The sequence below is a fragment of the Podarcis liolepis genome (genome assembly GCF_965112155.1).
Source record: "Podarcis liolepis genome assembly, chromosome: 10".
Taxonomy (NCBI): Eukaryota; Metazoa; Chordata; class Lepidosauria; order Squamata; family Lacertidae; genus Podarcis; species Podarcis liolepis.
In genome coordinates, this window is record NC_139562.1 from 46,540,405 (window position 1) to 46,563,985 (window position 23,581).

At 41.8% G+C, this 23,581-nt stretch overlaps 1 protein-coding gene and 1 long non-coding RNA gene across 4 annotated transcripts in view; one reads left to right on the top strand and one right to left on the bottom strand.

Annotated features, from left to right (window-relative positions):
* Positions 1-23,581, bottom strand: part of SRGAP1 (SLIT-ROBO Rho GTPase activating protein 1) — a 116,717-nt gene that overhangs the window by 13,560 nt on the left and 79,576 nt on the right. For all 3 annotated transcript variants that reach the window (XM_083463390.1, XM_083463392.1, XM_083463391.1), the window contains 12 exons: positions 19,333-19,515; positions 18,814-18,942; positions 17,380-17,601; positions 14,021-14,122; positions 12,432-12,629; positions 12,235-12,319; positions 10,021-10,048; positions 9,228-9,261; positions 5,324-5,384; positions 4,629-4,706; positions 1,361-1,495; positions 4-109 (listed from right to left, as the gene is read on the bottom strand). In XM_083463390.1, coding sequence (XP_083319516.1) covers positions 4-109; positions 1,361-1,495; positions 4,629-4,706; positions 5,324-5,384; positions 9,228-9,261; positions 10,021-10,048; positions 12,235-12,319; positions 12,432-12,629; positions 14,021-14,122; positions 17,380-17,601; positions 18,814-18,942; positions 19,333-19,515 — 1,361 coding nt within the window. The remainder of the gene's footprint in view (positions 1-3; positions 110-1,360; positions 1,496-4,628; positions 4,707-5,323; positions 5,385-9,227; positions 9,262-10,020; positions 10,049-12,234; positions 12,320-12,431; positions 12,630-14,020; positions 14,123-17,379; positions 17,602-18,813; positions 18,943-19,332; positions 19,516-23,581) is intronic.
* On the top strand, positions 14,036-21,688 carry LOC310687959. Its single transcript, XR_014516680.1, has 3 exons — positions 14,036-14,153; positions 19,365-19,500; positions 20,721-21,688. It is a non-coding gene; the product is annotated as an uncharacterized lncRNA (long non-coding RNA).

Consider the following 23,581-nt stretch of genomic DNA (forward strand, 5'->3'; position numbering starts at 1 on the left):
TACTGATTGAGGAAAGCAAAAAGATATCTTAGCACTATAAGGACTGATCTGGGCAAAGTCAGGAGGAGTTTTCGTATGTGAAGAGCTCTCTCATAGAGATTTTCTATTCCTGCAACATACAAGTAGACAACATACAAGTAAAATCATTGGCTATGTGACGGTACAGTATACAGCACTATGAAGAAGAAGAAGAAGAAGAAGAAGAAGAAGAAGAAGAAGAAGAAGAGGAGGAGGAGGAGGAGGAGGAGGAGGAGTTTGGATTTGATATCCCATTTTATCACTACCCTAAGGAGTCTCAAAGCGGCTCACAATCTCCTTTCCCTTCCTCCCCCACAACAAACACTCTGTGAGGTAAATGAGGCTGAGAGACTTCAGAGAAGTGTGACTGGCCCAAGGTCACCCAGAGGCTGCTTGTGGAGGAGTGGAGACGCGAACCCGGTTCCCCAGATTACGAGACTACCGCTCTTAACCACTACACCACACTGGCTCATTTCTAGGGCATCATTTCTAACATTTCCTATTAGTGGTACCTCTGGTTATGTACTTAATTCGTTCCGGAGGTCCGTTCTTAACCTGAAACTGTTCTTAACCTGAAGCACCACTTTAGCTAATGGGGCCTCCAACTGCTGCCGCGCTGCCGGAGCACAATTTCTGTTCTCATCCTGAAGCAAAGTTCTTAACCCAAAGTACTATTTCCGGGTTAGTGGAGTCTGTAACCTGAAGCATATATAACCTGAATCGTATGTAACCCAATGTACCACTGTAATATTGCTGATCTCATCAAGCTCCAGCTGGTAGCAAATGGCCAATTAAACTCTTTAGCATATTTTGCCCATATCTGGAATAAGTCTAAACTGGGGGAATAAACTTTGCTTCCCTTCTGACCAGAACATCTTGTCACTCAAAGGAACCGTCATTCTCTTTTTCTGCAGGTACATAGGATTCTCAAACACCTTGGCTATGGCCACAAGCCTGTTAAGATGATTTATTCACCTTAAATCTGGTCCAGTTCCTACCCTCACATGCCCTCCATTGGCTTGTGGGGGAGTCAGGATGCATGCAGGGGGAGACAAGGGGAAATTTTTCCATTGGGCAAGCGGAAAAAGTTGCACAAACAAAACGTTTGTAGAAGGGCAGCACTGAATTTCACTATATCTCCTGTGTTCTGGAAAGGCAGTGTGCCTGCTACAACAAGGTCAACAGTACATTGAGAGCAGATTCAGAAATATGTATGAATACACATATATTAACTGCAGAGGATAGCAAACTGTCTTACGGAAATTGGTTGGCGGGACATCTGAGGTGCTAGTGCATTTATTAGTAAGTAACTTTACAAGCTGTTAAAACAAATTTAACTTACTGACACAAGAAATAAGATCATTAAATCTTTCCTTAGGAAAGACAGGGTTCTCCAGCCCTCGGAAATAGAGCTTCAGTACTCCAGCAACTGAGTTAATGTCATGATTACTTTGGTCATCTGCCAAAGGATTTTCACCTGCAAAAATAAATCAAGTTAAATACTTAATATAGGCATTCTAGCTGAACAGCATTTTACTACCTAGTAGGATCCTGAGCTGTATTAAATAAATAATAACTGGTTTAGTTAAGTCCAATCTTCGATTAAAGTGAATGAAAGAGAGTAAAATAAACATTCCTCTTAATTGCATAGGCTAGGCATGCCTTGAGTCATCAGCTGAGAAAAAAAGTTTATTGGGTCAGACATGCAATACTCAATCCATATGGTCTGTTTATGGACTATTGCACCTACTCAAAACTAGTCCTACTGAAATAAAGATCTAATAAACTTGAGAAAAATGGTATGAGGATTGCAGAATGCGTCAAGTAAGTCTTTACAACCATTTGTTCATCAAGTCACATACCAAGCAAATATAGATGTCTTCAAGGTGCACATCTTTCTTAGCGCCGAAAAAAGTAATTAAAGGGATTTCAAGAACATGCGGACTGCTGTGTATTGTGATGAGAAAAATGGATTCTAAATGCCATCCCCCAGTGGAAAAGATCGAGATTTCAGACCGTAAAATGTGTTTAAAAGAGGGATGCTAGTAGTTGAAAGGTTGTTGGCTGGGTAACTGTTTTCAGTTTAGATAGTTTTAAAAGCTAAAGCAAGATGCTTAGCACTTCACTGCAGCTGATATTTGAGAAAGTCAACAATTTATATTGATTTAATACCTAGACTTTTTTTTTTAAGCGACAAACACTGTAATATTTCCTCATAGGTACTTAGTTAGGTGCCTTATGTGTATTCTTTGAGGCACCTGCTAAAAACTGTTCTGTTTCAGCAAGCCTGCCCCAGATATGTAAATAAAGTTGACAAATATTTTAAGCTGTAATTTCAATCTATTATGTGTATTTTTAAACCACTGTTTTTTCATATTTTAATTTTGTTTTTTATTGACAATTTAGAGCCAACGTACATTTTGTATTATCTGCAAATCACATAGCGGTTTTATTTCTTGGTTAAGCGGCATATGCATTTCACTAGAGTAAACATCTAAAGTTTTGTTCGATTAAATAAATAAAAACACGTAAGCTCCTCCACTCCCTTGATCTTTTTTGTTGCTCCTTTTCTGTATCTTTTTGAGCTCTACAATATATACTTTTGAGGCAAGGCAACAGGAATTAAACATAGTTTCTCCAAGAGTGGTTGCAATGCTATGACACGAGCAGTTTTGTTTCTGATCTCTTTCCTAAGGTAAAGGGACACCTGACCATTAGGTCCAGTCGTGACCGACTCTGAGGTTGCGGCGCTCATCTCGCTTTATTGGCCGAGGGAGCAGGCGTACAGCTTCCGGGTCATGTGGCCAGCATGACTAAGCTGCTTCTGGCGAACCAGAGCAGCGCACGTAAACACTGTTTACCTTCCCAGCAGAGCGGTACCTATTTATCTACTTGCACTTTGACATGCTTTCGAACTGCTAGGTTGGCAGGAGCAGGGACCCAGCAATGGGAGCTCACCCCATCGCAAGGATTCAAACCACCAACCTTCTGATCAGCAAGTCCTAGGCTCTGTGGTTTAACCCACAGCACCACCCGCGTCCCTGATCTCTTTCCTAATGATCCTTTTAACACAGAATGTTTCAGTGGGAACTGTTCGAATGAGAAACGAAGGCGGTCACTTGCTTTGGCTGGGGGGGGGGGAGTAGCTGCCTTAAGTGAGCAGATGAGTGCATGACCTGAAGCTTCAGCAGTGAAAAAGAGGCATACGTGCATGAAAGGAGAGAGTAGCTAGAAGTGAAAAGAATAAAGTGGTATTAATATTAATGTGCAAAAGAAGAACTGTGTAGGAAAGAAGTGGCATGGAAGCTACAACACAAGTAAGGTTTTGTGGGTGACAATTTTACAGAAATTTACCCATGCCGCTTAACATGTAAGGTACTGGAAGCAATTATTACTAAAGTCTTTGGCTGCTCACATGACACAGTAATAATTTAAAATGTACAGTTTGTACAAGGACTTCCACTTGCACGATGGAATCCTCCCTCCCTCCCTCTATATTTCCTGAATCTGTTCGGGGAGTCTGAAGAAAGTTTTGGGGAATGGAGAGAGGAAGGCGAGGCAGTTTAAGTTCCACTGAAAAAGCGGGAAGTCCTTGTGCAAGTGGGACAACTTCATTTCATATAACCCTTAATAATAAGGACGGCTTAGCCAAATTCATTAATTTTAAAAAATGGTTGCGCAAAAACAATCCACAAATAAGTGTTTCAGCATGATTTGATTCTTGTGTATTCCTGATTTGGAGAACTGAACTGATTCCCCACCCCCCTCATTTTATTTAAAGGACTGACTTTTCTCCATGGATCTATTTGAATGAAAAAAACAATCTGTAAATGTCTGGCTGTAAATTAAAATGTGGGCAGCCATATCCCCAAAGAGGGCACACGTTATTATACTTTTAAGTAACTTTCACAGTTCTATCAGTATCTAAGATAATTGCTGGAGCCCAAAGGTTCAAATCCTGATGTGGTCTCACACTTAAATTTCCATGTTGACTTTCACAATCGATATTATCATTTCAGTATGCATACATATGGGAGATAAAACGCCTGAAGCCCTTCTCGCTATTGTTGAAAGCTCCTTGTTGCTGAAAAGCTGGAAAGGTTCTAGCTAAGTCCTGGGACGAGTGTACCATATGCTGAATTTATGAATGGGATCTTTTTTTATTCTAGTAAAAGTCATGTCTTGGAAAGTCACTTTGTGGGACTTGACCCTAGTCCTAAGCAGAGTGTGAAAGACATTAAGAGAAAGTCCATACCTTGCCCATGGCTGGCTTTGGATCTCCTGAACCAGTACACTAAACTGCTGCCACCTGAATGTGTTGCACCCATGAATTGCTTACACTCCTTCTGCAGTAATCTGCACGTTACCCTAAGGTATTACAGCATCCGTATTGCTGAAACAGCCCCCCACAAGGACAGAGATGCAGAATCTGTCAAACGGGCCGCCGTCCGGTATATTTGCTTATCAGGACACACCACTGTGTGCATTAACGATTAAGTTTCAAGGAACGGAAGCATTTCTGTGTGGTTAAAAGGTTTAGAACGCTGGCTCTCACGTTACCGAAATGGAACAAAATACAATTATGTATGCATGGCAGAAAATATAATTACCTCTCTCAAATGAATTTTTAATATCATTGACTTCCACCTGGGAGCCAGATACTCTGAAAATGCCCTGGTGCTGGAGACCTGAAAAACAAGAGCAAGGAAGAAATATGCGTCATTAAATTGGGTACCAAGTTATTTCAAATCAGGAGGAAATACTGACTTGTTACTGATTTATTAGACATATAACCTGTTTTGTTTCTTGTTTTTTTTTTTTAAAAAAAGCAGTTTACACCATTTTGAAACACAATTCTGACTTCTAATGCCACAATTCTCACCATGTCTACTGAGAAGTAAGTCCTATTGAATTCAGTAAGTGGAGTTAGGACTGCAGCCGTACCCTCCTCCTCTCTCTCAACTTCCTCTCTTAGCTTGCTCCTGACCCTTTCCCCCTGCCCATTCTTTGCTTCTGCCATTATACTGTGTACATTCTATTCATAATTCCATTCTTTTTGCTGCCTTTCCACAGCCTCACTGTCCCTGTTGTTTTATGAATGTGTTGTTCCACACTAGGCTTTATTCTAGAGCTCCTCACATTGCCATACTGTGAGCCTCCTTAACGCTGGATTAAAGCTTTACGACCTTCTCTGGCTGTAATTAGAAAGTGACTTAAACATCGGGAAAAACCATAATTATTAATAAGCACAATATTCTGAAGAAACACCAACTAGGATTAAGTAAAATTGAATTTTGGAACTCACCATACAAGTTGATAAACCGGATGCAGCTTTCTACAATGAGGGGGATTACTTGCCCAGAGTCCTATGAAGGAAGAAAAATCACCCAAAATATACCACAAATAATATAAGAGAGATTATCTCTGCAAATAGGAATTATCACTATTAGGAATCAGCCTCAAACTCATAATGATCTGTAAACACAAACCTCACTTAGAACCATACTTGTTCCAGTAATGCATTTGAGAATCAAAGGCTTTATCTTAAAAAAATAAAATCTTTCCAAACTGAATTATCTTCCTCAGTTTGTCAGGAGCAGAAAGTAATGCACAGCCTTTATAAGTATGCATTCTGTATGTTTTTCTTGAAGGCAGCTGACCAAATGTGATAGCAAGTACCTTAAAAAAACTGGCCTCTTTGCTAACACTGACAAGGAAACCACATTGGAAATAGAGAATCTTGACTTGGGAGCATGAAGAGTTGTCAGCATCTTTTTCAGAACTCCAGTTCAGATGTAACAACCTTGATCTAATAAATCTTACCAAGAATTAATGTGCTTCTGTGTTCCCCACTTTTTCTTTCTTCTTTTGCTTGTGTATTTCTAGGGTTTCTTAAACCACAGTTTAAGAACCACAGTTTCCTGTTACACCTGAGCTGGGAAACTGTAGCTTGATCTCTGTTTATTAATCAGAATATAAAACCAGGAGCAAGAAAGATGTACAGAATCTTCAAAGATGAAGAGTATGCAGACACTACACTCAGCCTAATACAGTCGTACCTTGGAAGCTGAACGGAATCTGTTCTGGAAGTCTGTTTGACTTCCAAAACGTTTGGAAACCAAAGCATGGCTTCTGATTGGCTGCAGGAAGCTCTAGCAGCCAATCAGAAGCCGCAGAAGCCCCATCGGACATTCAGGTTCCAAAGAACGTTCACCAGCCGGAACACTCACTTCCGGGTTTGCAGCGTTTGGGAGCCAAAACGTCCGAATACCAAGGCATTTGGAATCCAAGGTACGACTGTAAACCATAGTTTATTAGGTTATTACACTTGAACTCGTCCTATGTATTAGATTACAAATGTAGTGCCTTATGCCTTGTATTAGTTTTATGCCTTAATATAATTTATGATGATGCTATACTGCTATGACATATGACCCAAATAAATAATAACAGAAAAATTTACTCGTAATTAGTTAAGCAACTGCTTTGGCCACTGGGCCCCTGTAGCCTAGGGCTGCCATCGCTTCAACATCCTTGCAGTCCTAAGAGCATCTTCATTAAGCTATTCAAGGGAAATAAACAGCAATGCTATAGTTTTACAAAATTAATAAATGCATATATATAGAGAGAGAGAGGGGGGGAGGGAGAGAGGAAATTTATATAAACCACATTCACCTTTGCAAAGCTGAAATATGCAAGGAATGTAAAGCAACCCCAAGGGTATTGTTTGCAGTAAGAAATTTCAAGATTAAAATGAATGTATCGTTAAATGTATTTCCCTAGCATTATGAAATGGTTTGCTAAAAATTCACATTTACCTAATTCAATGCAATCACAAAAGCTGTCATAGATTTTTTCAGTCCCTTTACAGGAAATAACTACAAGAAGGAATCCATTACTCAAGGTTACTATGGGATGACATGAACTGAAATAATGCATTTACCATTTTGTTAATGAGAAAAATGTTCTCACAGGTGATCCCTGGGGTTTTTCCACCACCCCTGGAATGCCCAGTGTGCTTTTTTAATGGGCAAATGCCAGGAAGTACTAAGCACCACCCCCTTCCCCAATCACTATGAGTTCACCCCAAATTTCAGCCTCCCACAGCCAATTTTGTTATCCAAGCAAAGAAGCAAACAAGATGCAGGAGGGTCTGCCCAGACATAATTTGGCCTCAATTTGTCAGAGTATTACTACAGCTGTTCTCCTGCCGCTGCTATGAAAACTACATAGTTAGTATTCTGAAGGCATATCTGTGTTCTGTCACTAGCTCTATGGGGGAAAGCAATTATCCTCTCTCTTTTTCTGATTAATAGTTTTCGCATCCATTGTCTCCTAATGTTTCTTACAATGTTTGGATTTTGACTTTAGTGCAAGAAGGCCAGGATAATTTTACCTCCTGGGTATTAGAGACTAGTCATATGCCTGCTATTATGCTTTGGTTGAAATTCCTGCATTGGGGGGGTTTGGACTAGATGACCCTCAGGATCTCTTCCAATTCTATGATTCTGATGGCTAGCATGTTGATAGAGTGCCTGTACCTTGTACGGACCCCAAAGGGAGCAGACAATGAATCTCTGTGTGAAAAGAAGCCCTGCACATTAATCCTAGGGTCTTTGTAAACAGAGGCCAAATCAGAGTAATTAATGAACACAGGCTCATTTCCTTTACTACAGACACTTCCAGGTGCTACAACTAGCAGATAAATAGGACCAAACTGGAAATAAGAGAAGTGACACTAGGAAGGAGCAAACTACTTTGGAGTTGCCATCACAAGTTTTTGCATGATGCCTTCTGATCCTGCCAGCTTGTTTGGACTAGCATTACAGTGGTGCCCCGCAAGACGAATGCCTCGCAAGACGGAAAACCCGCTAGACGAAAGGGTTTTCCGTTTTTGAGCTGCTTTGCAAGACGATTTTCCCTATGGGCTTGCTTTGCAAGACGAAAACGTCTTGCGAGTGTTCCGATTTTTTTTTTTGCTCCCCCCTTTTTTCTAAGCCGCTAATAGCCTTTTAGCCGCTAATCCGCTAAGCCTTTAATAGCCGCTAAGCCGCTAATAGCGCTAAGGCGCTAATAGGGTTGCTTCGCAAGACGAAAAAAACGCTAGACGAAGAGACTCGCAGAACGGATTAATTTCGTCTTCCGAGGCACCACTGTAGTTGGTTAAGAAATCAGTACAGTCCCTGTGTGAATGGCAGGTGTATGTGGCATGCTGATGAGCCACAAAGCTGATTGGAAGAATGGCTACGGTCAAGTTCAGCACCTACTGAGAGCAATGGATCTTAAAAGTTCAACAGGGTACGCATTTATTTCAAAAGGATCCCATATTATTTGGAAAGATGACCTCCCATTTGTCCATCATGCTGCCATGACAAAGGGATAAAAAGAACACATGGGCCAGAAAGCACATAGTAAATGCATACCCTGGATCCAATCGCAGCTGTGAATGATGTATGATGAAAAATAAGTAGCTTATTTTATAAACTGCGAGAAGATCCATATACAAAGCATAGCCTTTGTTTGCTTATTCTAAGTAGCAGTACTTTATGGGTTACTACAAGCTGTTTGTAAGTCTTTACAGTGGTGCCTCGCAAGACGAAAAGAATCCGTTCTGTGATTCTCTTCGTCTAGCGGTTTTTTCGTCTTGCAAAGCAAGCCCATTGACGGATTAGCGGATTAGCGCTATTAGCGGCTTATCTCCTGTTCGGATCAGCTGATAAGCGGCTTAGCGGCTTAGAAAAAAAGGGGGGGAAACCAGCAGGAACTCGCAAGACATCTTGCGAAGCAAGCCCATAGGAGATTCGTTTTGCGAAGCACCTCCAAAACGGAAAACTCTTTTGTCTAGCGAGTTTTCCGTCTTGTGAGGCATTCGTCTTGCGGAGCACCACTGTACTGGGTTCAAAAAGCAAGTCACCGTGCTGTGCTGGGAGGACAGGTAGGCAGGTCTGGCATTTAGGAAATGGTAACAAAAGCCAGCCTGCATCTGTCAACTTCCTGCACACCTGCAAAAGAGGTACTATGGATCTGGGAGGTTTCACCTTTTATTGCATAAAGTGGATTCCATGAAGACATTAGGGATAGCGAATTTCTCTAATTTAGAGACCCACTAGAAAAACACCAGGAAAGTGTGACATGCCCCTCTCATTTCTTAATGCAGACAGTCCCCAATAATCAAGAGATGGTAAATGTTCGATTTAATAGACTTATACCTGATGCCTTGTGTGGGAGTTCCTTCGCCCTCGGCTATAAGCGTTATCAGAACAGGGGGGGAAACACAGGATGAAGATTTAAATACAGCAGTCAAAAAATAAACAGAACAGTACTTTAAGTAGCATAAGGAATTACTGAAAACAATACAAGCATTGGGTTTTCCAAACCAGCATGTTGTAACATAGTCTTTTGAGTCAATCTGAGCAACACGTTTATCAGAAAATGTTGCATACCGGCAAAAAATTTTTACCTTCTTTTAATAGACTGAAAATGCTAATCATCCTCAGAATTCTGGCATTCCTTCATCACTGTGTGTATATTGTGGGTATATTTGTCCTGAGCAGCTAGGAAATAAGACCCCCAGGCCATGTCTGCCTCAGCATAGTATAACAGACCTTGGCCATTATGGCAAGGTGTTGAAATGAGTTGCTTGGGGATCAAGGTGAACGATTCCAAATCACCATTAAACAAATTGTATTTCTGAGATTTAGAAGGAAGACTAGTGGTCTGAGAGAAGGGAATAGATTTATTAAGCAAAAGATAAATAGTAACAAAGCACAAAATCTGAGAGGATGTTAAGGAATTCAATAAGATTTGCGTATTAATATTCATGGTGGGTGTAACAAGAATGCAAGAAAGGTGCTAACATTAATAGTGCATATTTACTTTTTGAAAACATATGGAACGACATTGCACTCATCATCCACAACATTTATTTCCTCTGCTTGTGAACGTTATTATCATTACAGCTTTTTGTAATACAAACCACATAAAAAAGTTTCACTGTCTTACCTTGTAGTCATATATTCTGCTCTATGACCTAAAAGATAAGGGAACAATAATCTGAAAACGAATGGAACTAAAAGTGGATTTTCTATGAAACTATACATATACCATCTAGTTCCTCTTCAATCTTCAATTATTTTTAACTGCGCAAGAGTTATACTTGCATGCCAAGGGAACTGTTTTCCCACTTCCAGCGTTAAAATGTTCGAAAAGCAAAGTACAGTGAAGCTGCTGTACTAAAGCTTCTGTCTTATGGGAGTAAAGAGTTTGCTTGCTTGCTTGCTTGCAAGTAAAACGAAACAAAATTTCAAGCAATCTTGAAGGCTTGCATATTTTAATGAGCTATTCAAAGTTTACATAAAGAGAAAGGGCTGGCAAGGCTGGAAGGCATATTGCCAAAGGCCGTAGAGTTTTAAAATGCATCGTCCTTAGATGTAGATGTAGTTATGAGAGTAAATATTTAAATGCGTGCTGCATAAGAATGCTTAACTGCATATTACGTAATATAAACACCTGGTGCACATCTGCCCAACACGGCTACTATGCACCCTTCATGCATTTCAGGGGGCGCAGCACAGCAGTTCCACAGCACTGCCACTCATGAAACAAAGAGGATGCACAGCAGCAGAAACTGTTGGCTTTCACCCTAGGACAGGACGTTCAATCACACATGCATAAAACAGATCTGTAGTTCAATGCGTTCTCGTTTACCAAACAGATGCTAGTTCTATATTATTCTAAACAAGCACAATCAAGGCACGTGGGTGGCAGAACATTTAAAGTATAAATTTTCACTCTTGCATTTGCTGCAGTTTCTGCCAGAAAAAGTTTAGCACATGTGTTATGAAACGGTTATTTGAAAACAGAAATCTAACTGTGCTTTTGAGGGATGGGATGGTTCTAGTTGCACTAAAACTCAACTCGACCCACTTTTGAAATAAAGGCTTCCATTAGCGTGCAAAGTTGCTAATTGGGCTCAGAAACAACTATCCAGACTGTTTCATAACATTTATGATTTCACATAAAGGGAAATGTCACCACTTTCTCATAAGCGCAGTATTATCTGCAAGGGGGTGGGAGAGGAAAATAAAGCACAGAACCAAGCAAAGGGGTTGGCCTTAAAAGCTGCTAATATATATTTGTGATTCTTACAGCCTGATCCTGAGCTCTGCTACGGAGAAAGCCAGAGGATATGACTATGCAGAGGGCAGAAAATATAGGCAGGCACGTATTACATTCTGTGGGTAGCAGATATTTATAAACTTGTTTTTGCAAGCCTGCAACAGCCCGATTATTAATCCCACTGAAAAGTATGAAAGAGAGATTTTCTGTGATTCATGATAATACAGGAAATCCCACTGTTACAAGAATTACTCTACAAGGAGCACGTTTTAAAATGCAAGGCACATTTTCTCAATAATATAATGAACAAACTGATAATACCATGCTGGTGCATAGAAGGTTTATAATGCATTCTGTTCATAATGAGGCACTATTTCAGCCTACAGGGAAGTAGTTAATAAATTCGGCAGCAGAAGATGCAAGGTAATGCTATTAAGAGACAGAGATACCCAGACTCCTAGGAGTTATAATTTAGAATGTTTCGCACACAAAATAGGTCACATATGACCTTGCACAGTGGGCTGTCTAATTCTGCCAAAGAAAGATTTCTCCATTTTCTGTTCTATTCACCCTGCCTGGGGTTTTGTTTTTTTTTTGAAACAGTGCCATGTACTCCCCCAACCCACCAAAAATACAAGCCAAATTGAGACAATCCAGTACGTAAAATAAACTGGCTTTCAGGTCTCTGTCTGGGGTTTTATATTTTGCTTTGCTTTTGTTTACTGGAAAAGGAACCTGGATATTTCCTAACAGAAGTATAGATTCTGTGATTAATCTACTATGGTTTCAGGAAAAGCCAGGTTCTGAAACCATCGTTTGATTCTGGCTTGTTTATACTAACTGTAGTTTAAACAAGTCATAGTTTCCTGAGTTTAGATATCATGGGCACCTGTCGTTAGTTTCAAAAAAGGAAGCGGACGCATTCAATCTCTTTCCCATATTTGCTAAAGAGGAAGAAAGGCAGGGAGTATGTGAGCCTCATGATCATTCACATAGCTTAAAATCATGGCTTCTGGCTACATCTGAACCATGGGTTTAAATATACGCATTGTAAATATTTTAGCAGATTTATTCTGAGGTTTATTCCGATTCATTTACCTTCTCCAAGTGTTCGCTGCAGTAAATCATGCTTTGCTTGGAGCTTTGTGATGAGATTACTTCCCTCCAGATACTCTCTGAATTTCTGCAAAGACACAGATCAATGCATTTCGCATCTGAAGAAGTGCTATCTACATTTCAAGAACGTTGGGGGTGGGGGTGGGGAGAGCGTATCACATGGAAAGCAGGCAACACACCATGAAATAGAACTGTTCCGTCTCCTGCTGGTTCGCTCTTCTCTTCGCAATGCTAGGCTTGCTCAAGTAGGTCTCAGAAACTGTTGACTTCACAGACTCTGTTGAACGACTGTGCTGGAAACATTCAGAAACGTCATAGTCCTCAATGGTGACCATATCTTGTATTGTCTGTAAAGTAGCTTCAGTTGTCTTCTTAACCTGGAGTTAAAAAGGGGCACTTCATAGTATCAAGCAGAAAAACAGACCAATTATGTTCCACCATCAGTAGGAAGAAGGGAGCTGCTGAGTGTACTTGTTATAGGTGCTACATAATACTTGTTTTGAATTAGTAAGAAATCCATATTTTACTATGGCAGTGCCAAAACATGGAATGCCTATCGACACCAGGCAGCCCCCTTCACTTCACTGTTCAGGCAAGCCCACCCGGAGATTTAGATTGCCGACATGTGTTTTATTCTCCTTTTTAGCTTATCGTCCATTTTAATTATTTTTATTGAGTGTTTTAAACAGCTGCTTTCAACTGTTTTTATTGATAATGTTATTGTGTTGGGATTTTTTCATGACGCTTTTTCCCCTTGCAATCAAGTAGTTAAATGCATTTTATGAGATAAGTGCAAAAAATAAACAAACTAGTTCCTGACAGCCTATATATGCCTGTGCTCAGTGGGCCCTGGGCAATTTACCCTTTGAGACTCCCCAAACCACCCTGGCAGCACCTCCTCCGTAGGTCTCCCTGGTGGTCTGGCCCTCCCTGCCCCGTGAGCTTTCTGGGAAGGCTGCTGAAGGAAGATGCAGAAGAAGAAGCCTACTATGGAGCTGCCAAGCGCTGCTCCTTTTTGCTCTGGGTCCTATGAAAAGGAGGGAAGGGAAACAGCGCTGGTCCACCACCCCCCCTTTTTAAAAACTGGCCCTGAAAGAAGTGCAGGGCCAGGTGTTTCTGAAGGGCCCAACTAGGCCTGCTAGGCAATCTGGCCTCTCTCAGGGCCACAACAGTCTCCCTCTGAGTATTCTGGGTGGCAGGGCAAGCAGCAATCTGCTGAAACAGAAGCTGATCCAGAGCCACCTGATCCAGCGCATCCCCTTTCAGGGCTGCTTCCTTGAAAGAAAAAGGTCATGTCAGCCTGGGCAGTACCCTTGCCTAAGTGAGTGTTACTTTATTCCCCCTGTGGTGAAGGGGACATGCCACCTGCATCTTCTTTCCTCCAATGGCATCTGGCCCCCAACAAAGCATGTTTTGAGCACGGCACTAAAGTCGCTTCAACCTTCCATGCTGGTTTTTGTTTTGTTTCCCCCTGGGCTCAAAGGACAAACATCCACTTTGCACGCGGAAGATCTCAGGTTCGATCCTGGCAGCTCCAGGTAAGGCTGGGGAGGTCCCTTGCCTGAAACCCTGGAGAGCCACTGCCAGCCAGAGCAGGCAGTACTGAGCTATATGGAACAACGGTCTGCCTCTCTATAGATGTTCTCCTTCTCAGTGCCAAATATAATATTTTCAAAAATCTTGGGAGTCATTGCTAGTAGGCCTTGATATTTGTCAGACACTATGTGGAGGGTCAATGCTCTGCCTGACGAATTGCAGTCCATCTTACCTCCTCATTTTCAATTTTCAATGTGGCCAGTCGTGACTGAAGCTGCTGATACCTAAGCATGAGTTCCCCTTGGACTGGCTGCTGGACACTGACCTGAGAAACCTGAATATGAAATATCAAACAAAGAGATTAGGTAAAAATTTGGGGGTGGGGAGTTCACCAACACATGTATCTATGATTCTGCTTGTATTCAATGGATCACTTCAGCAATTGTCAGGACAAAGGATAAAATAAGTGATGCAAATTATGCTGCCTTACTTAAAGGCAATAAATATTCAAACCAAACTAATGGAACCTGCAACATAATGTTGCAGTGTGAAGTTCTCCCTGTTCAGGGAGCCACTGCATTCCACTTCCCACCTGGTGTTTCTTTACTCCCTCAGCAGTTAGTCATCACTGAACATGCTTAGTCTTCACTGGGTGGTTCTGTCCAGTCAGTGGTTTTGTTCCATGTATTATAATTAGTTGTTATTATTTACTGAATTTATATACTGCCCTGTACCTGGAGGTCTCAGGGAGGTTCACAGAATAAAATCAAAATATAAAACCACAAAATACATAATCAAAAGAAATCCAACAACCCAATAACACCCCCCCAAAAAACCCGCACATTTTAAAAGGGCATAGGATGTCAATCAAATCAACCAAACACCTGGTTAAAAAGCAATGTTTTTGCTTGGTACCTAAAGGTGTATAATGAAGGTGCCAGGTGAACTTCCCTTGGGAGAGCATTCTGTAGACGGGGAGCCATTACAGAGAAGGCCCTTTCTCGTGTTGCTACCCTCCAGACCTCTTGAGGAGGAGGCACACGAATAAGGGCCTCAGAAGTTGATCTCAGAGTCTGGGTAGGTTCATATGGAAGGAGGCGGTCCTTGAGGTATTGCAGTCCTGAGCCGCTTAAGGCTTTATAGGTCAAAACTAGCACTTTGAATTAGGCCCTGACATGAATTGGTAGCCAGTGTTTGTCGGACCAGGATAGGTGTAATATGCTCAAACCGTCTTGCTCCGGTGAGCAACCTGGCCCCTGAATTCAGCACCAGCTGAAGTTTCTGAACCATCTCCAGAGGCAGCCCTACGTGTAACGCATTGCAGTAATCTAACCTTGAGGTTACCAGAGCATAGAAAACAGTAGTCAGGCTATCCCTGTCAAGATAGGGGTGTAGCTGGCCAAAGCTGATGGAAGGAACTCTGGGCCACTGAGGCCACCCGAGCCTTGAGCGACAGCAAAGGATCCAGGAGGACCCCCAAGTGATAAACCTGCTCCTTCAGAGGAAATGTAACTCATCAAGAGCAGGCGATCTCCCACCCATCCGGTCTAGGGAACCACCCATGAACAGTGCCTCAGTCTTATCTGGATTGAGTTTCAGTTTGTTGGCTCTCATCCAGTCCATTACTGAGGCAAGACACTGGTCCAGCACTTCCACTGTCTCGCCTGCAGATGTAAAGGAGAAATATAGCTACGTGTCATCAGCATACTGTAGACAACGTACTCCAAACCTCCAGATAACCCCACCCAGAGGTTTCATGTAGATGTTAAACAAAATAGGGTATAGGATTGAGCCCTGTGGAACCCCACATTGAATGTCCATGGGGCTGAAAAGTATTCCCCAAGCAACACCCTCTGGGAACAACAATCCAAGTAGAACTGGAACCACTGCAAAGCAGTGCCAACCACCCCTAGTTCAGACAGTTGCTCCAGAAGGATACCATTGTTGATGGTATCAAAGCTGCTGAGGCGTTGCGAAGAATTAACAGGGACATGTTTCCCTTGTCTCTCTCTCAACAGAGGTCATCATACAGGGTAACCAAAGCAGTTTCTGTGCCAAAACTGGGCCTAAACCCCAACTGAAATGGATCTAGAAAATCAGATTCTTCCAAAAGCACCTGGATCTGGTCTGCGACCACTCACTCCAGAACCTTGCTCAGGAAAGGGAGATTAGCAACTGATCAGTAGGTAGTTAGGTTATCCAAATCCAGGGAAGGTTTCTTAAAGAGCGGTTTTGCCACTGCCTCTTTCAAACAGGCAGGGACCACCCCCTCTTGTAAAGAGGTATTGATCACCTCCCAGGCCCAGCCAGCTGTTCTCTCCCTGCTGGTTTTTATCAGCTAAGAGTGGCAAGGATCTAGAGCACAAGTGAAGAGTGGCAAGGATCTAGAGCACAAGTGGTCGCCCTGAGGGATTCAAGCACCTTGTCCACATCCTCGAGCCTTACCAACTGAAACTCATCCAACACAACAGGACCAGACTGTGCTCTGGACACCCCATGAGATTCATCTGCTATAACAGCAGAGTCAAGGTCTTGGTGGATGCAAGCAATTTTATCCTCAAAATGCTCTGCAAACAAGTCACAGCAAGCTACCGTTGGTTCTACCACCTCCTTTGGGCCAGCCTGTAAAAGGCCCCGTACAACCCGGAAAAGCTCTGCTGGATGAGGAGGCAATGGAGGCAGCAAAGTATGCCCTCAGACTCTCAGCAGAGTGGCTCCTGCTGGGATGTATGGTTGTTACTGTATGTTTATGTGTTAAGTTTGTAAATATGTTTATGAGAAATCCATATAAGAAAAAGAAATAGCGGGAAGGACGGCAATCACATGGATGTGTAAAATGGAACTGTTTTAGGCATGTGTATTTGAGGCACAGATGGGGAGTTTACAGTAATAATCACCATGGACACATAGGCAACACCCAACAGAGCCACATATTCACACATCTTTAACAGAAATCAGGATAAAGCTGTGGATATTGGTTTCATCTTTTCCCCAGCATCGCTTGACGCAGCATGGAAATTTGCAGGTATAGAGTCTGACTAAAGGCCATGGGAAGACACAAAAAATGGACATGTGTACTGTAGGAAGATGGTTCTAATACCATCTCCAAGTTTCTGAAAAGTTGTATGTTAATAGGCAGTGTCTCACCATACTTTTGAAGATGCTCAGAGATGCTCTAGAGAAACATGAGCAGCATAAGAGTGCTATAAAAACAACTTTCCTTTTGCTCTGTTTGTATGCCGAAAGCTACTTGGCCAAGCTGCAGAGAGTTTACCCATGTTGTGGCAGATTTCAATGCGCAGTAATGAAGGGTTCATTTGGCATGGGATTTGTTTAGAGCAGCTGGCAAATTAAGTTCTACACAAAACATTCTCTTGGTGTAGTTTGTTTGCTGATCTTCTTGCGTCTGTATGAATAACGTTGGCTCTCGTTTTACCCTAACTAGACCCTTTGTTTGAGTGGATAAATGCTGGACACTAACAAAAAGGAAATCATAGCTCACAACAGAGGGAAGTGCTCATCCAGGCAAAAACAAAAATTTTGTTTGGATTTTTATCCTTTTCTGTCTATGGAAAGTCAACAGCTACTGACCTCGTCACCCATATGGGGCTGGAACTCAAATCTCATTGGAGGGCAAAAGGCTGTCGGATACATCTCCATGAATCTCTGCTTGTCACTTCGTGGTTCCAAATTGTCAACAGCATTTTCAATGATGTCCAGACCCTCGTGTCGAGAGGTTTCAAGGTTATACTCTGCAGAGAGATATGTTCTTAAGGCTCTGTTCAGGCTTGCATGATATCCAAGATCGCAACACTAACAGAATATGAAGGAGAAGAAGTTGTGTTTTTTAAAAAAGCAGAAAGCAAATTTCAGCAGTAGTATCTAATGAACAAACAAGCACTTAATAAGAGAAACTATCCATAGTAAAATTCTTTATCTTTCAATGGGGCTTGACAAATGTTATTTAATCTTTACCACAGTACAATTTATTATACCATTTTGAAGACAGAAAAGTTGGATCACATGGAACTGTGCACTACAATTGATCATTATGTTATTCCAACTTTATCTTATGCTTCTAAACAGTTTTTTTATTTTAAAAAACGTAATTCTTGTATAAGGAATCAGGATATTTAATGAAAATGGGCTACCCATCGTATAATGCATGCCTATTATCACAAGAAACACTTTAGGAGATATGGTCAACCTAATCATAACAGTGAGTTAGCATATAGACCTGCAGTGCCTGTGCATAAGGGAAACACTGTGTGTTTCCCACACAAATGGTAATATTCATTGAATATAATAATAACAATAATTTATTATTTATAACCCACCTATCTGGCTGGGTTTCCCCAGCCATTCTGGGCGGCTCCCAACAGAATATTAAAAAACACGATAAAAAACCAAACATTAAAAACTCTCCTAAACGGGGCTGCCTTCAGATGTCTTCTAAATGTCAAATAGTTGTTTATTTCCTTGACATCTGATGGAAGAGCGTTCCACAGGGCGGGCACCACTGCCGAGAAGACCCTCTGCCTAGTTCCCTATAACCTCACCACTCGCAGGGAGGGAACCGCCAGAAGGCCTTCGGAGCTGGACCTCAGTGTCCAGGCTGAATGGTGGTGGTGGAGACGCTCCTTCAGGTATACTGGTCCAAGGCCGTTTAGGGCTTTAAAGGTCAGCACCAACACTCTGACTTGTGCTCGGAAACGTACTGGGAGCCAATGTAGGTCTTCATAATAATCTAATGGAACTTTAGTTCCTCCACTGGTCACTTCACTCTCTTCTAGATAAGTCTTGCCCCAGAGGGACAGAAAAAGAGAAAGTACATGCACACACACGCACACAGCTGTTTTCAAGGGATCTGTGTTCAAGTTAGATCCAGCAGAATTAATGTGAGCTTTGTCAAGGGAGAAAAGGGAAACCACCCTAACCATGTCAAGGCCAAGGGGGCAGTGAGTAGGGGGCTCAGAGGCTTTGTGACCCCTTCCTGTAAGAATTGCATGAATACCAACTACTTACATCAATCAGATCTGAAAGGTCATGAATGTAATACTTGAACACAGTGCCATTTGTTGCTTCAAGGGTTAGCAGATATTCATTTCTGGCTTTAATGGATTTCAGCTTGTTTTCAGAATATTTTGCTTGACGCTGAGGGGAAAGAATAGCATTAAAATATGGTAAAAACGCACCAGTTATCTCACTTAGCAAATTCTAAATGAATGAGTGTTGTTCAAAAAGTAACAGCAAATTGACTACATGGTCAGTATGTATTAAATTGCTGCTGCTTTCCAAAATATGCCTGTATGTTGCTATTTTCAAGTCTCCACTGTGTACGCTTAGCTTCATTCTGCCTTAGATTTAAGATCTAATCATAATATAAAACAACAAAAGCAGTCATGGGAGTTCCAATCCCCTTTCAAGTCCACCTCCTGTTGACTGGCCATCCTTACAACAGATCTATGCCCCCATCTCAGAAGAATATTAGAACTACAATTCACTAACTTCAAATGATTAAGTGGTATTAATGGATAAATGTACTTTTTCCTTCATCTTTTCAATTTTCTTCACAGAGCTGCGCCTCTGGTGTCTGTCCTCCATCCGAATGTGAAACACAGGATCTCCCGCCCTGCCAATTTGCTTCTCTTCCTGTTTTTCAGCTTCCTTTAGTTTGCTTTCTGCACTGATGCTTTCTGTATGATACATATGGTAGGTTTTCATGACCTATGACAGAAGAAGTTAAAGGTGAGCTTAGAGAAAATGAATTATTACCTGTATTAGTCTTTGGACTCTGGGCAGGCTATAGATTTTTTAAAAAAAAATCCAAGTGATAAATAAAACCTCTAAATGGGCACCAGCTCAAACACCTGAGCAGCTTATGAGGAAATAACCTAATAATGGTGGGGCTCAGAGAATAATTCCCTATGTATCTTCACTATCTACCTTGATCAGCAGGGCATACATGGTTGATCGCAAGAACTGCATAGCTATGACCAGGTTAACAGAGATGAGTTACATGCCATTCGCTTCTGTTACTCTGAAGCTAGTATTTTTCTAAGTTTACGTTTTCCCTCCCCTCCTGAACATTATGTTGTTCCCTTCTAGTAGAGAATCATTACCCCAGACTGCTTAAATAAGAAGGACACTTTGCCCCTTAATTCAAAATGCCCAAACAAGTATAATAACCCTTACAAAATTACACTTATGAAAATTGCCTCTGGGAGCTTTTTGGCTGAAGAGAGAGAGAAAACTGTAAATAAGTAAAATAAGGCAGCTGGTAGAGACATCATTAAAAAAAACACCTGACAGATAAGGAGCATAGTGAAATGAAATGAAAGTACCTGCTATATTTAATTTGTTAATTATACAATAAAACTCAATATTTTATCCTTTTCAGAAAATGTTTTGAAATCTTAAAAGAAGGAATGGCTACATCAAATGCGTGGAAATGCAAGGCCTTACTTTAAAAGATAAAAAGAAAGTCCATAAAATACACTCCAGTACATTTATGGGCATGATTTATTCAGGAAAAACAGTCCCATCGTTTCCAGACCTTGGGTGATAAATACAATTTCAACAAATGAGACTTCCAAGAAAATCCTGCAGGGGCTCCATACCTCCTAGCAGGAGTGTTCTTGTTGAGGGTTTCTGCAACCACATATGCCCACCTGCAAGTATTGTAAGCAAAAGGAGCTCAACTACAAAATTCCAACATCTCTTTCCATTGCCCTCCAGTTATCTGTTTTTCTTTTCCAATTAACAGTCAACCATTCTGTAGCTACTCAGCATGTTCAATCCACATTGGGCAGGGTTTTTTTGTGCATGTTCTGCCACATTAATAGTAGTAGTAGTAGTAGTAGTAGTAGTAGTAGTTCTGCATATCTTGGAAGTCTCCTAAGTATGTCGATATATCCCTATTATTTTTGCAGTGGTCCCATCCTGGCTCCATTTTCTGTCTGCTCCCAACACATGAGTTTGCTCCTAGAGGAAGCCATGGCTGCTTTCTGGATTGTTTTCCCCATCCCGAAAAAACCACACGGCCTTTTGTGTAACTGCTACAGGCCAGGCTTATTTGCTGCTGTTTGTTCGCTGTCTCAAGCCTGATCGTAGGTCAAAGCAGTGAAACTAAATGCATTTAAATGAAAATAAAATCCACTGAAATACATCTTGCCTAGTTACTATGCACTGTGCTTGGCTTCATGTTGTAGCTCTGCTTTCACAAGTTCAAATAAAGCCCCCAAACTGAAGTGTTTTCCTATTGAATGAATAAGCAAGACGACAGTGAGAGGATGGACTTGAAGAACATGCATATCAGAGTGTATGCTTGAACACAGATATAAACAAAGTAGCCTTTCAAATAAATTGTGTCAAGGGACACACTTCACTTTTTAGAATACTAAAATCCTGCAAAAGGCCTGTGAGCCTAAGAATATTTTTAAAATATTCTTAGGAAGAGGTGGATTTTGGAGATACTTTTCATTCCAGTTGCATGCTTCACATGCTATTTAGCTTTTTACTTTTGTACTGAACATGCTGCAAGATCACTTTGTAGTCCATCTCAAAGGATGGGATTTTTGAGCTTCAGAAAGACGCAAGACTTTCAACTGCGTAAAGAACCCTTCAGCAAAAGGAGATATTTTTCAAAATCAAAAAGGCTTTTCATGCTCCAAGACCATGTTGGCAGGAGGTGGGAAGCACAATAGACTCCAGCGACCTCTTCTCCTTTAACCTGTTCTTTTTTCCTTAAACATATGACATCCATTATTTACTGATTGCAAGTGTGTGACTAAATTCTCATGTCAGTGATATGACAATTCATTGTCTAATAATGAGGTGGTTAAAATGAGCTGCTGGCATGGGGAAGTAGTCAACGCATGACCCATTAAAATGGCTTTTCTTCAACTTTCAGTCTGCACTGGGGCAAGGAGAACTATTAGGCAACTATCAGGATCACCATTGTGAGAGAGCATGGATCTCACTGTCACATGTGAAGTTGTGCCAATGTCTGGGAAACAAGTAATTACAGAAATCAGTATACTTACAGGTAAGAATGTGATCCTGGACACTACACTATGTATTTTGTCTATTACTGATAAAGGCACTGCAGTTAATCGTATATATTCTAGAAGTTACTTGATTAGCAATCACTCAGGGCTGAAAAGAATCTTCATACTATACCTTACACCAGTGTTTCCCAACCTTTTTCTGACTGTGATCCCCTTCTGACATTGTTTCCTTCCTGTGGCGCCCCCCCATGGGTGTAGCCAAGGGGGGCAGATGCCCCCCAGTAAGTAAAAGTCAATACAAATATGAGGTTCTGACCCCCCCCCCCAACAAAAGCCTGCTGTCCTAACAAAAATCCTGGCTATGTCCATACGCCCCTTTCTACCAGCAGAATGGTAGCTATTTAAATGTTTTGTTTTTAAATGGAACATGTTTTATCTATAACTTATACAATTTATACAAAATACAAATACATAAAATAATAGGTGCATAATGAAATATTGTTGAATCAGAGGAACACAGAATCACAGAGCTGGAATGGACCCGGAGGGTTATTTTTCTAGTGCAACCCCCTGCAATGTAGGAAACTCAGCTAAAGCATCTGTGACAGATGGTCATTCAGCCTCTGCTTAAAAACCTCCGAGGAAGGAGAGTCTAGAACCTCCCAAGGGAGCTCCATCTTCCATGTATTATAAAAAGTAAACAACACTTATTTGACCCCAGTTATCTGATGCAGAGGGGGAAAGCTACAGAAACAGTCCAAAAAGTGCACAGGGAGTTCTGTATATATGTGAGAATTTTAAAAAGCAAGCGGTCCTTATTGACCTGGTCCTCTTGTCACCCAGAGGACTCCTGGCTGCCTAGATTAAACACTATAGCCCCACACATCCTTACCTGGGAGTAAGGCCCACTGAACTCAGTGCAGTTTTCTTATGAGTAGATACTTAGTTATTTACCATATTTTTCGCCTTATAGGATGCAATTTTTTCCCCTCCAAAAATGAAGGGGAAATCTGTGTGCGTCCTATGGGGCAAATGCAGGCTTTCGCTGAAGCCTGGAGAGCGAGAGGGGTCGGTGCCCTCCGGAGGGCGACCCGTGCTTCGCGCGAGTGTCTGCAAGCCTTGCGCACCCGGCGGAGTTGCCGTCGGGCTCGCAAGGCTTGCGGATAGCAGCCTGTTCTGGGGGCTGGGGTCGCGGAAAGCTCGGGCTTCCCCTGCCCCAGCCCTGCGGGGGGGGGGGAATAATTTTTTTTTATACATTTCCCCCCCAAAAAACGAGGTGCGTCCTATGGGCCAGTGCGCCCTATAGGGCGAAAAATACGGTACTAGATGCAAGTCAGCAGCACCAGATGACCCCACTCGGCTAGGCCTGGGATGGATTTCATTCCATGCCTTGCAGAGCTGGGCCAATGCTGCCAATGGGCCCTGTGACCCATTTGGGCTCCCCATTTACGTGATTTTCACCCGTGGCCTCCTTGGAATATACGGGGGCCACCCAAGGGCCCACATGGCCCCCGGTTGGGAAACTCTGCCTTAGATAACTGGTTCAAGAAAGTTATGTTCATTGCTCTCGCAGAGAAACTGACACGTAATCTTTGTGTGGTAATCTTTGTGTGGTAATAAGTAAGGCTGAACCTTCCAATTTCATTCCTGTTTAGGAGTTACTTATTAAATATACGACAATGCAGTCACACAGGTAGCAAATCCCTTCGAAGTATGCTGTTATTTGGAGGCATCTGAAAACAGGCAAGACCATTTTCTTTCCCTCTATTTCCTTCATTGTATAA